Genomic DNA, 14,909 nt, shown 5'->3' on the forward strand with positions numbered 1-14,909 from the left:
TTTCATGTCGAGTTATTCGGATGGGCCAGCAGCACCAGGTTCAAGCAGTGGCCATTGCTGGGACTACAGGCAGTCCCTGATCAAGGAGGTTACAGACCTGGGCAGGCCTAACACACTACACTTCTCCACTCTTCAACTAGTCAGTGCTTCACCTGAAGCTGATATGTCTGACACTACTCTAATGCCAGGTTAGGTTGTGTGAACAGGAGTGGAAGTAAATTCAATAGGAACTTTCAAAAGGGAATTTGATAAAATACTAGAACTATAGGATGTATTCTCCTGTGTAAACTGGAGATCATCTTAACCGCAGCTGCCCCATCTTAAATTATGTCATGTCCTTTTCCCCTATCAGCCAGGTCTTTTGATGTTCATTCCCAATCAAGCATTCAAATTCTGGACTTCAAAATTCAAATCCTGAATTTGAAATTCCAGCATAGCCTTAGTTTTTCCTATCTCTAATCACCTCCAGTCCCAAAGCACACAGTGTTTAAAGCACGTTTAAATCAAACTGGTTGCTTTTTGTCCTGGATGGCATTGAGCTCACAGTGATGATGCAGCAGTACTCATTTACAGACAAATGAAAGATTATTCCATCACTCTCCTCAGTATCTTATAGATGGTGGACAGGCTTTAGGGAGGCAAGCAAGTTACTCGCCTCAGAACATAGGCGGGTGTGCGCATCAAACTCCAAGGTCAATATTGTAGGCGTTTTTCAGAAAAAAAGGGGCCTGGGCAATATAATTCTATCCATCAGAACTTTAAACTTCCCAGGTCAAAACACTACATTAGGCTAGTTAGTACTTCCTCAGAGTCCCAATGCACAGTGGAAAATATCTCAACATTCACCCACTTGCTTGCACAAGAGGAGAGCCAATATCACAAGTGCCTTCATTTACACAAGTTGCCACTGACACTGAAATTGCAGGCTATGAGCAGAGAGTAAGGAGGACGCAAAATTGGATGATCATGTTTGGAAAGAATTGGCACAAGGAAAATAGGGCAAGCAGCTACCACCTGTGCTGTACCAGTTAATGATCCGAATCTTCCTCTTGTTCATGTGAATGAAGATAGTGGTGTACTCCAATGCCTCGATCCAACTGAAGTATTAAAATATTTCATAATTTGTTTGCAGCAGCCTCCCTTAATATACACTGAAAACTAAAGAATGACTGGATGCTCACAAACTCTACAAATATAGTCCAGACCCTGTATTCAATATTGAGACCCAATTTACAAACACAGGGTGCCTATAACAACCATTTTTCGGGAGGGTTCATAAAAACTGTTATTGACTTCCAAACTGGGTTGCCATACAGAAAGTTCTCTCAACAACAATTAACACCCAAAACATGGGCATAACATTCCATCTGTTCCAGTTATGTATCAATTCATTCTAAATCACAAATATTCAGTTGGAAGGGAATCAACTTAGGACCAACTTCCACAAGATAAGAATACATGAGAGATTTGGAACATGATCAAGCCACTCGGACCTTTACAATTCAAATTGTAGCATGGCTGATCAGTGTGTGAGCTCAATTTAGCCACATATGATCTAAAACCTTTCAATAAAAATCCAAGTCCTGAAAAAATGCAATTCTAACATTCACAGCCATTTGCAAGAACTAGACTTTACAGTCCAACTACCGGATGTATGAAAAGGTGCTTCTTGATTTCATTTTAAAGTGGCCGAGCACTAATCCTGTCCTACTGGTCTGGACTCCTTAAACAGAACCTATAGTTTTCCTTCATCTACTGCATGGAATCCTTGTCATTTTAAAAACACCTCAAACTCAATTAGCCATCAAACTTTATGGGAATACAAGCCATGTTTTGTCAAATTGCTTTTAGACTGGAATTTTATGGCTCTCGGTCATTGGAAGTTGGAAGGGCATTCAATTAGGCAACGTACATGAATTGTGCCACCTTCCTTCTAAAATTATAATGTGGAAAGGCTTGTGGATGAAATTCCTGCTCCATCCCCATTGAGGTCCATAAGTCAGCAATTAATTAGTACTTAGAGACTTCATCCTGCTACCGCAAGTGAGCATGCACGAAATGCAAAGCAAACTGTCTGGGCTGCTTGGGCTCCTGAGCATTTACACTTTCAAAAAGGTCCCCTGATCAGACACAGGTGTAGATCAGGAAAGAAGTGCCTACTGAGAGCCACTGCTGCCAACCGTCGGCACTCCTCTCCCCTTGACCCCCACCCTATAAAACCGTTTTCATCATTACTTAGTGGCAAACTGGGTTGATCCTTGATCCCAGACATCAACCAAGATCTCCCAAAAGATGCTACTATTCAAAAGAGCTGCTAGCCAATTGATCAGCAACTATTGGAGGGATTGCTACCTTGTGGCCCTCTAGCTCAGGAAAAGGTCTACCACTTACTCGTCAAGTGCACGAGCTGCTCTTAGTTTGTGCAGGCCTTCAGAGGAGAGAATGCAAGTCTTTCAGCTACTCCCCAGCCAGCAGTTGAGACCTTAGAGGCTCCGGAAAAATAATCACCTTTCATATTTTGGATCAGCCAGAGATTAAGAATATCTACAAGACACTCAGCATTTCCTAAACCAGTGATTTCAATGCCTTCAGGGATTGATATCTCCCTCTCCGAGTCGTCCTTTCTTCCATTTCATCCATCATTTATTTTTTTTTTAAATTTCCTTACTTTCAGACATGAAGTACAGCCAGTCCAACTGTTGGGATACTAATGCTCCTCCATATCCGTCAATCCATTTCCTTCTTCCAAACTCAATCCTTACCACACCAATTATTTTCTCAGCTATCTTTTCTCTGGCCAAGCTAATAGACCTCAGTTTCAGCTACATACATCATACATAGAGTCATAGAGATGTACAGCATGGAAACAGACCCTTCCATATTCCTCCAAACCCTTCCTATTCATATACCCATCCAAATGCCTCTTAAATGTTGCAGTTGTACCAGCCTCCACCACTTCCTCTGGCAGCTCATTCACGTACCACCCTCTGTATGAAAAAGTTGCCCCTGAGATCTCTTTTATATCTTTCCCCTCTCACCCTAAACCTATGCCCTCTAGTTCTAGACTCCCTGACCCCAGAGAAAAGACTTTGTCTATTTACCCTATCCATGCCCCTCAAATTTTGTAAACCTCGATAAGGTCACCCCTCAGCCTCCGATGCTCCAGGGAAAACAGCCCCAGCCTGTGGAGCCTCTCCCTATAACTCAAATCCTTCAACCCTGGCAACATCCTTGTAAATCTTTTCTGAACCCTTTCAAGTTTCACAACATCTCTCAGATAGGAAGGAGACCAGAATTGCACACAATATTCCAACTCATGGAACTTGGCACGTTGCTAAACAGTTCTGATGTTTTCTCTTCTTTTAAATATTAGGTGATTTCCCCAGTCTCCAAATTCTCTCAGTCAACTGTCTCTCCCAACTGAAGCCCTCAGTCTGGCATGTTACTGACTCAGTCTTTTCCTCTTGAAAGTGTGCCTGACGTCTTCACTCACTGATCTATCCTTTGCATCCTACACATGTGCCGTCTCAAACTCAAAGTTTAAAAAGCAAAACCTTATCTTTTGATGAGGCACTTTAACACCTTGCAGGCCCAGTTTCACATCATAACCACGAATCATTTTTCAGATCCCAAGAGAGATTTCAATAAAGGAATCTGCCATTTCTTTAACAAGTCCGCAATTCCATCTCCTTTATATACAACACTTAACTTTCTTGCCCTCACCCCATTACATTTTCTCAAAATATACTGACAAACATCGGTCTGAGATATTGACTATTTCTCACAACAGATGCGGACAATGAATGCCTTAAGTTAACCCTTTATCCTTCTAATCTTCTCCAAAGTGCTGGAATGCTACCTTCAAAATCTGTGGTAATCTCTTCCACAAATCCAAGCTGAAACCCCTCAAATCAGGCTTCTGTCCTTGCTCATCATTTGAGACTTCAGGACAGTTTTTTTAACATGGGTAAATTATCCTTCCTTGCCAGACTGCATCTACCTGCTGTCTTTGACATAATTAGCTATATCATGCTCCTTGCATAGTTAGCTATACCTTGCAAACCCACCCATCCAGACACCAATTATCCATTTCCATCCTTATCTAATAAATAACAGTGAAAGAATCACCAGCAAAGGTTATTCTCCCTTCTCCGTCACCATTGCATCTGGTGTATCTTTCTACACTGTAAACCCATCCTTGACTCTTGTTTCACATTTACATCATTCTGCTCAGCATCATCATCATCCAGAAGGAGAAAGTGAGGTCTGCAGATGCTGGAGGTCAGAGCTGAAAATGTGTTGCTGGAAAAGCGCAACAGGTCAGGCAGCATCCAGGGAACAGGAGGATCGACGTTTCGGGCATAAGCCCTTCTTCAGGAATGATTCCTGAAGGGCTTATGCCCGAAACGTCGATTCTTCTGTTCCCTGGAAGCTGCCTGACCTGCTGCGCTTTTCCAGCAACACATTTTCAGCATCATCATCCAGAAGCACAGCATCATGTACGTTAGCAAAATCCAGCTCTCACTCAGAATGTCTTGTCAGACCACAAGAAATAGGAACAGAAATATGCCATTTTGCCCCTCAAGCTTGCTTCACCATTCATAGGATCATGGCTGATTCAACATTCCTGTCTTTTCTTCAATCTTTCATTCCACTACTGATCAAGAATTAGCCTAAAACATATACAACAATCCTGCTCCCACATTCTCTGTGGCATGGAGTTCCTGAGAGAAGGAATTCCTCATCTCAGACTTAAGTTAGTGTCCCTTAATTCAGAAACTAAGTCCTCTACTCCGAGACTCTCCCACGAGGGGAAATATCCTCTCAGCATTTTGCCTCTCAAGCCCCTTAAGAATCCTATTGGTTTCAATGAGATCACCTCTCAACTTTCTTAACTTTACTAAGAGTCCCAACCATTTTAGCCTTTACTCATAAGGCAACCTCTCCACACCCGAGATGAACCCAGTGAACCTTCTCTGAACTGTCTCCAATGACATTATATCCTTCCTCAAATACAGGAACCAAAAATGCTCACAGTTTTCCAGATGTAGTCTCACCATCACCTTGTACAGTTGCAGTAAGATTTCCCTACTCATACTCCAGCCCCCCCCTTGAAATAAGGGCCAACAATCCATTAGTGTCCCTGATTACCTGATGCACCTGTGCGCTTTTTGTACAAAGTCTCCCTCAAGCCCCTTTGCGTTGCAGCTTATTTTCCACCATTTAAATAAACATCTCACTTCCAAAAATGAACTACACATTTAAATTCCATTTTATCCACTTACTTAACTCATCAATATCTCTGTAACTCTCACATGACTTGTCTTGTTATCTATTTTTGCATCATCTACAAATGTGCTACAGCACATTCACTTCCTTTCTGCAAGTTAATATATATTATGAAACAGTTGTGGTCTCAGCACTGATCTCTGGGAAACCCAATGGTCATGTGTTGTCAACCTGGAAAAGTACCTCTTGTCTACACTTGCTGTTTCCTGCCCAATTCTTTAGCCATACCTATATCCCGACCCACCTGTTCTCTCTAAATTGTCAGTTTTGCCAGACATCTATCACAGGATGAGGAAAAGGTTCCTTAGCTGAAAGCCATTTTTCACACTCTTTACAAACTATGTAAAACAGGTCAGTGACTCCAGTATTCTCCCTGACAACTCTCAGGCTGAACCGGACTGTTACATGAAGGGCTTATACCCGAAACGTCAATTCTCCTGTTCCTCGGATGCTGCCTGACCTGCTGTGCTTTCCCAGCAACACACAATCTATTTTGTCTCACAATACGGCGTCATATTCAATCTGGCAATGAATTTCTGCCATGTACCTCCACCATCACTAAGGTTACATATTTCCCAACTATATCCCTCCCTCAGCTCACGTGCTGTCAAAACCCTCATCCATATGTTGGTTATGTTTAGACTCAAAAGGCACTCCTGCTGGTTCATGTTTTACCTTCATAGATTTGAGGTAATCTATTCCTCTGCTGTCAGCATCTTTATCCATTCCTCCATCACCCCTTTGATCACTGACTTACATCAGCCCCTGGTTACGGCAAAGCCTTCAAAAGGCCTTGCTGCCAAGCCTTTGTCACCACAGTTCCACCATCACCTGTAATATGTTCCAGATCTTCACCTAACTCTGCACTGTAAATATATTCACATCACATATCTTCACCAACCAAGGGCAATCCTCCTTTTAAACATTACCATATCTTTTGTCCTTAATCTCACATTGGCTCCATTACTTTCTCAGGTGGCTCGCTATCTAATATTGTTTGCTCATTCTGTACGAAGCACATTGGGATGTTTTACTGTTTGAAGAGGCTACATAAATCAAAGCAGTTGTTGTTGAACTTCACTATCACATTGTGGAGAATCTGTGCAGTAACAGCCTCTTCCTTCCTGAGATGCTACATTCAAATCTAAACACATTTGAATTATATTTGTAACTCATACTCCGCACTATTCAATTAACTTAAAAGAGATAGGTCTCCACATCAAAACAAAGGTCTCAAAATAAAAGGATTTGGCATAAACGAAATACTGCCTGCAACACACCACGATGTAGATTTTTTTTAAAAAAAACATCAAATATTAGCCTCAAGTTCAGTTCAATGATATCTATAGAGTCCAATTATTTGCTTCCATCAAATCAGGCACTACCTCCTTAAACCGCGGAATGTGGTCCAGTCACTTCAAAGATATTTGGGTCAGATAATATTTGATTTGAAAGGAACAAATAAGAGCTTACAAGCACAGAACAGGGCAAATGGAGACTAACAATAAGTAAACCGGGGTACTAAGACTTTACGACTGAAACCACGTGTTCACATTTATTAGAAATCAAGGTATACGGGTAAGTTAAATAACCGAAAAATACAGCAGATAAGCTTAACATCAAGCATGCTGTTCTGTTTGGAGTTCCCAGATATGGCTGCAGTTCACTGTTCACAGATATGCTTTATAAGAAACAAAAATCAGTACTGATACTCTTTAATAGAACTTCACGACAAATCTAAGTTAATTGTCGAAGATACAAAATTCTTGCTTCTCAAAGTGGTTGTGTGGGAGGATCCCAACACCTGCTTGTTCCAAGCTGCTTTTCCATTGTTCAACAAAGCATTAGCTCTAGCCCGTAGGGTTTCGTTTGTAACTTGTTCACTCACCAGATGCAAGTACTTCGGGGTCGTTCTCTGCAGCGAGGCTTGCACCCTCCTTTGGGGCTCCTTCATCGTCCACAGGCAGAACAGTAAAGTTAGTCGGCATTTTTACACCATGTGTGTGAACTTCAGTAACTCGTCTCGAGTGAACTTGCTGTTTCAGTTCTATTGCTTGGATCTGACCATGTGACACGTTGCCTTATATGGAAATCACCATTCTCCACCCATCTTGGGCAGAACACTTTACTGATTCAGGATGTGACTTCAGGTGTCCTGGTTTTACTGTCTTAACTGAAGCAAAAGTTTCTTGCCATCTACAACTGGGCCAGGCCTCAGGAAAGTCTGTATTTTCATTTATTAACAGGATACTTTGTAAAGCACTTTTTCTTAAAAAAGAAAAGGAAAGTTTTGCTTGATTTATTTCTTTAAGATGTACAGTTGATAACCCATATCCATTTGGATATGGAAGATTCAATTTTAGTAGTATCGAAATCTGTTTTTATTCCTACTTTAGAGGGAGAGTTGATGTAGGAGTGGAGAACAGGAGAAAAAGTCCCTCTGGCCACAGTAGTAGTTTCCCTACCTCTCAGCCAGGACACCCAGGTTCAATTCCCACCTGCTCACTTGGGCAATATTTTCTGATTATCCTGCCGAGAGATATAATGTAGAAGAGGAAAGAAATCAGAGGTTATTACAATGGAAGAATTCAATAAGCAAGAGGCTAAAGACCAACTGCATCTGGAAAAGTTACCACAGGACTGTTTTAGGAAATCTGAGAGATAAAACACAACGTGGACAAAAATATGCTTAGTGCCAGAACTAACAGGCATACTATGTGGGGTGGGGTGGGGTGTAGCAGCTTTGTTAATTCACACTCTGGTCTCAGATCTCCACCTCCTACAGTTCCAAGAGAGCCTTGAACTAATAGGTGCAACAAACTAATGGAGAGCGAGAGAAATAAACAGAGGAAGGAAGAGAAGTTAAGGGTAAAAAAACGCAAAAAAAAAGGAATTGCCAATTCCCTCAGGTTGAACTTTGGAAGACTCCAGGACAAGAGAAATCTTCAGGAATAATGGTATCTGCAACCTAAAGAAACATTACCATGGGAATTAAGTATTTTAACCATAATTCAATTAGATATGAGAGGCTGTCTAATTTCCACTTGGTGCAGGAAGTTAATGCATGGAAAATGGGTGTCCAGTGACTAAGGGCAAAGTGAAGAGGTCAGCAGATCATGTGATGAAACATCTCAATAAATCCATGTGGAGTTGGCAATAATAGGAGGATATGGGAGATGAGAAGGACAAAAGGAAAATATTGTGAGCGTGGGAGTGAAATGCAAGAATCTGCATTTACATTGCTCATTTCACATCTTCAGTGTGTTTACAAGTCAAAAATAACTACTTTATATAGATAAGCACAGCCACCCATTTGAACATGGCCATGACCTATAAACAGCATTAAGATAAGGGACAAACAGACCAGTTATTAGTGTTACGGCTGAAAATACAATTTTATTCACAATTGGCTTTATTTGCACATCAGATTACAGATATTGGTATTAAAAGGGCTGCACAAGAGGAATATTGTTGGAATGGAAATGAAAGTTTTTCAGAATTAGACTGCAGGAAACTTTGGGATGAATAGCAGTGAGAAATTTCAGCTCAAGAGTTACAAGATAAAGGCATATCAAAACCTTCTCGCACATAATTTAACATTAATATGATGTGTCACCCACCGAGACTTCCATTAACATTAAGTAGATAGCGGCTGGGCAGTAACACAAATCACCAAATTCAAAATTTTGTGAGTAAAACAAGGTAGTTTTTAAAAAATGCTCCAAGTAGAAACAGTTTAAAAACAGGAGTAAAAGCAAAGTGTCAGGAGTGAGGGTGATGGGTTGAACTGGGTTGACTGCCCAATAGTGACAGGACCCAGATTGTGAATGTTTTTGTATCACCAAAGCTGGTATTAATTGCACATCCCTCAATAACCACACGTAGGTGGCATTAAGCTGCCTGAACAATTATATCTGTGTGGTTAAAATGTACTCCCAATAGCCATGTCAAGTTGGGAATTCTAAAATGTAGACACAGCAAAATGAAGAAACAGTCAGAAGCTTCCATATCAGGAAGGTGCCTGACTTGGTCCTTCTAGAGACTGTGGGTATGGGAGGTTCTGCTTTGCATCCTGTAAATTTACAGAGTAGGTTACTGATGGATAGGAGAAAGTGAGGACTGCAGATGCTGGAGATCAGAGCTGAAAATGTGTTGCTGGAAAAGCGCAGCAGGTCAGGCAGCATCCAAGGAGCAGGAGAATCGACGTTTCGGGCTTGGCACACTTTCCTCATTCCTGAAGAAGGGCTCATGCCCGAAACATCGATTTTCCTGCTCCTTGGATACTGATGGATAGGCAGACCTTCAACAAGTAAACAGTGTTCTGGGCAGCATCCAGTTTCTTGAATGACGTCATTGTATGTAACAACATAAGACACAGAGGCAAACTTTCAATTTGCAGCCTGAGAATAACATTGATATTATGAATAAAAGTAAATGGAAAAAAATATTGTTCATATTCCAAAACAGCTGACTGACTTTACACCAGTTGAATGCTAAGGCAGTAAGTTGGAAGTCTTGTATGGTTTCAGAGGGTTAGAGTTTTACAGCGGCTGCAGAACATCCTCTCCACTTCACCACAATTAATTCTACTATCCTCTTAAATATAAAAACCAAAGTGCTGGCAGATTATCTGTTCATGACAAGACATCACAGCACAGCCCAACTCCAGTCTCACTTTATGCTCATACACGTGCAATCTCAGGGACTGCAATCATTGACTGATTTTCTTCTATTATCCACATGCTTGGTTTCCAACTGCATCAAGAAAGAGCAACTAAGGTTACACAGACTGGGGAATGACCCATTCCAATTAGAAAGCCCATTTCTTTAAACTAATGATGTTTTAAGATTGGCATAGCCTAGATCTAGAAGTGGTTGAAAATTAACAGATCACAAGATTATTACAGATGTGGAAAGCCATTCACGCCTCTAAATGCATCCAAATAGATCTCATCTATTTGTTTTCGAAGACTTCAAGATTTAAAATCGACTTTCCTATCTAGGAATTTTCTAATGGTGTATGAGGACAGTCCTAACATTTATCCTAAAATACGGATTCTTAGGTTGGAGCGACTCTTGTTATAGTAACTTGTTTAATTACAAGATCATTTCTCATATACTAAGCCTGAGGTGATTAGTCTCTTCAATCTTTCCTCACAACACAGACCAAAAGCCGCAAGGCTGATTGCAAGTGTCCTTAAACATCGCCACCAGCACTTCAACATTTACTTTGTTTCACAACGTACAGAGCAGGATACTGCATTCAAATTACAATCTGATCGGAGCACAGTACAGCTCAGACGTTACTTCTTGTGCGTTACACAGTTCAATGGTCTGTTGTTTTGATCTGCTAAAACCTCTTAACCTTTTAACCTCTAAAAAGGTTAAGTCATCCTCCGCCAAAAAAAAGTGATAGTCATTTTAACTCCAAAATAATATTCTCCAGGAAAAACTGTATGTGAAAGCAAAACTCAGAGATCCTAAGACAGCACCTTTCAAACCCACATCCACTTCCATCTAGAAACAAGGGCAGCATGTACACGGAACACCACCACATGTACGTTCCCCTCCAAGTCACTCATATTGCCATTCCTTCACTGTCACTGGGTCAAAATCCTGCAATTGCCTCCCTAAGGGCAATGTGGGCCCACCTACAACACATGGACTGCAACGATTCAAGAAATCAGTTCACCTCCACCTTCGCAAGGGCAACTAGGGACAGGCAATAAATGCTAGCAACACCCAGGTCCCACAAGGGAATAAAAAAGAGAATGCTTAAATTCCTAGAATCTAAAACAGAAAATATTGAAAAAAATCTGTAAAGAGAAAAGTTGACCTTTTTAATGGCAACTGAAAACTAGAATACCAGGGAAAATGCAAGCTCACACATTCTCTTACCTTTCTTCAAATAACTTAATGAGATTTTCTTTTATATTCAACCAGGAGAGCAGATGAACTTTTTATTTAATCTTACTCAAAAGTGCAACACCATGTATTGTTGCAGTACCAGGAGAGCCAATCTAGATTTTGTGCTCAATCTCCCTAACACACTCACTTGGGAGAGATTTTTTTTTAAAACATTGATTGGCAGTTTTTAAAATCTTAGCAAATTGAAAGAGATAATGTCTGTTGGTTACTATATAATACAAGATTCCCCTTTAGTTTGTCCATTCTGTAAAGATTTACTTGGAATAGATAAACAGAAAACTAGAATCTAGACACTATTGTCTTGCAAAAGAATTAAATCAGTCTCGTCTTAAAAAAGCAACTTGGAGGTCAAACTGGAACTACAAACTATTCATTTATTGTTACACAAGATCATAACTTTTGGAGATGTTGAATTTGATACTTGAGATATGATGGCAATAAGTGTCTTTGGGTGAAAAAAATCTGCCTCAATAGCTTTTCTACAAAATTTTCAGTTTGTTTCAGAATTTAGAAACAAGAGGAAAGTTGCACTCAGACCACTAAAAGGCTGTAAGCAAAGACAGGTCAGTCTCCCTCTGTGACTGGAAGAAACCCATTAATCAACATCTTCGAAAAAAACTTCTAACTCCTCAAGCAAAGACCAAGGTCTAACTGACCAGCCACTGAATTGAGATACCAGGTTAACAACAGGCAAATTGACCAACTTAAAATCACTAAGATGATTATTCATATATTTGTGACTTGGGTTTTCAAATAGCAGGGCTCAGTTTCTGGTGCTCTTCCTATTAGGATTGTGACAATTCTAGGGCAGCATAGTGCCTCAGTGGTTAACACGACTGCCTCACAGCACCATGAACCGGAGTTCAATTCCAACCTTTGGCAACGGTTTGTGTGGAGTTTGCTCATTCTCCCAGTGTCTGCATGGGTTTCCTCCTCAGTTCAAAGATGTGCAGATTAGGTGGATTGACCATATCAACTGCCCATAGTGTCCACGGATGTGTAGGCTAAGCGGATTAGCCATGGGAAGTGCAGGGTTACAGGGATAAGGTGGGGGGTGGGGGGTGGGATGTTCTTCAGAGGGTTGGTGCAGACTGAATTAGCCAAAATGGCCTGCTTCCACGCTGTTGGGAATTCTAATGATTTCTATTCTAAAAATTCCCATCAAGTATTTTAATTTATCTTGCAGTTCTGAAGAAGGGTCACTTATGTAACATTAGCAAGCCCATTCTCTCCGTATGTTCACAAATTGCTGAGCTTGCCCTCCCATTTTCGCTTTAAAATTTCAAATTAATCTTCACAGGAAGGGACACACTTAGAAAGGAAAGGGCTGATGTTTTCCCCCCAAGTCTAGTTGTGGTGTTGAATGATTCTCCTTTAGAGCTTCTTTAATGATTCTGTAGCAATCATAAAAAGATGGTATCTTGCATGCTGTGCAGCAGTTAGCACCAAGTCTTACTTAATTTTGTTCAGCAACTCCCAAACAGGATGAAAATAACAAGTCTCAGCAGGCAAGTTTTATCCTTTGTGCCAGACATAGAACAGCACCAACTGTGCAGAAAATGGGCAACCCATACAAGAGGATGAAATTAACAATGCATGCAGAACTACAAAAAAAAGATTTGGAAAGCCCAATGGTATAAAAACAATCCTTCCTTCTGAGCTTTTCTTTTCCCATTACCAAACTATTTCAAAACAGTTCTTCTCAAGACTTCATCCTAATCCAATCAGCAGCAAACATTACTCATTATGTGACAAATTAGGGAGACAGGTATCCTAAAACATTTTCCATATTCATACAACTGCCCTCAGAGGATGATTTAAAATTTAGTTAAGGCTCATCCAGAATTAACAGTCCAATTCTGGTCATCTCAGAGACTGGATGCTGCCTAAAAGGTACAGCGGTAGAATTAACATTAATTTTAAAGGGCCTTTGGCTGTTGTGATAGTCTCATGGAGAAAGTTGTTCTACCCTAGTAATGCAGAAAAACAACATTTTTGGTGTTACTAAAATTGATGAAGGGACTAGACTATGTAAACAGAAAATTATAGCATTATACATCAATAGGACTAGGCCTGTGTTTATTATGTTGCATCTGATGCCTGCAAACAGACCAGACCCATCCTGTCGTGCAGGCACTTTCACACGCTGCTGTGCTCCTCTGCTCCGCACACAAATACAACTGTAAAACTTGATGGGAATGGAAACTGAATCCAGCATCTGTAGTCCAATGGCACTCTACCTCCAACCAGCAAGTCAGCAATCCTGGAGATTGCATCACATAACACATTGACCATGCAACACCTAAAATCATTAGATTATATATGATCATTACAAGTGTAATTGCATTTAGCTTCAAAATTAGTTCATCTGCATTAGAATATTATTGCTTATGATTCTCGGCTGAGTTGAGTTACTGTCCAAGGTGTTGCAAGGCCTCCTATCAGCATGCAGTGAGAAAGTAGCCAGATGGTCTGGTAAGGCTTTATCCTTATTGTTGCTGTTCCTGCATCTGGAAACCATGATAATGCTACCACCAATCCTGCATGTGACTTAATCCAAGGCAAAGCAGCCCATTTGTTCAGTGCCTCATGTAAACGCCTTCAGTCATTCACTCCACTACAGATTACTTGTGTACCATCTACAAGAAGTTTTGCAACAACACCAAAACTCTTTATACGTGCAACCTCTACTCCCTGGAAGAACAAAAACAGGAATTGTATGGGAATGCCAACCTGCAAGTTCTCCTTCAAGTCACACACTCCTAACTTATAAACATATCACCATTCCTTCAGTGTCATTGAGTCAAATGCTGAAACTCTTTCTCCCCCTCCACCCAGTAACACTATGAGTGTACCTACACGACACAGACTGCAGCAGTTTAAGTTGACAGCTCATCACCTTCAGTGGCAAATAGGGATAGACAATAAGTACTAGCAGGGCAGTGATTCCTACACTCAGTGATTGAACTTTTAGAACACCCCACATCCAATCTCCAGCAAAGAAATATTGACAGCCATTACTGTAGAATTCCCATTCCTCTTCTGAGCTCAGTCCGTGTGGTTGTGGTTTTTGCAGAGGGGTGAAATGTGGTTCTTTGCAGCAGAGTATCACCACCACATTATCATCTCCATAATTATTTACCTCCCAAGCTGCTCAGGGTCACACCTCAAGAGACCAATGTCCGGTTTTGCAAGTGAACCTGCCATTCCACAAATGAGGATCCTTATGCCTGGTGCAGTTTCCAGCTTTTTGGGTTTTGTATTCTTGACCCAGCATCCATAGCATCAGAGAAACTCCTCTATTCCTGAAAGTCATACAAGCTTCCAATTGCAGAGATACAACAATTTCTCTGCTATTGTGGATACCGGCTAGAAATTCTAATTTCACACAATATTTTTCAACAGTTGCTGTCATGCATGTCCATGTTTGAATTTGCAAATAGACTAAGGGTTTGGATGACTGCCGATGTGTAATTTGCATGTATGTGGCTTCAATGTGCATCTTGCACCCACTAACAAGTACTTGGGCAGTCATCAAGTTTGTCTTTTATTTTTGCAGATGTCCACCTGTTCAAGTCAAATTGTGTTCTCTACTGTCTTTGCTCCATTTTACTCAATATCTGGAAGTATGTCCAAAAGTCCCTGATGGATGTAGTCCATCAGAGCCTGTAGGTTTACCAAGCTCTCCCTCC

General features: G+C 40.8%; 1 protein-coding gene across 4 annotated transcripts in view; it reads right to left on the reverse strand.

The window, feature by feature from the left end:
* The window catches only part of LOC122564442 (solute carrier family 12 member 7), a 223,530-nt gene that overhangs the window by 134,861 nt on the left and 73,760 nt on the right, over positions 1–14,909 (reverse strand). Inside the window, exon 1 of one of the 4 annotated variants that reach the window (XM_043719308.2) lies at positions 7,178–7,334. The exons of the other annotated variants lie outside the window; for them this stretch is intronic. Within the exon in view, the coding sequence (XP_043575243.2) occupies positions 7,178–7,277 (100 nt within the window). The 5' untranslated portion in view covers positions 7,278–7,334. Of the gene's footprint in view, positions 1–7,177; positions 7,335–14,909 lie in introns of those variants that run through there. 4 annotated transcript variants of the gene reach the window in all.

Source organism: Chiloscyllium plagiosum, unplaced genomic scaffold (assembly GCF_037043375.1).
Source record: "Chiloscyllium plagiosum isolate Xiang-an unplaced genomic scaffold, Cpla_swu_hap1 HiC_scaffold_34, whole genome shotgun sequence".
Lineage (NCBI taxonomy): Eukaryota > Metazoa > Chordata > Chondrichthyes > Orectolobiformes > Hemiscylliidae > Chiloscyllium > Chiloscyllium plagiosum.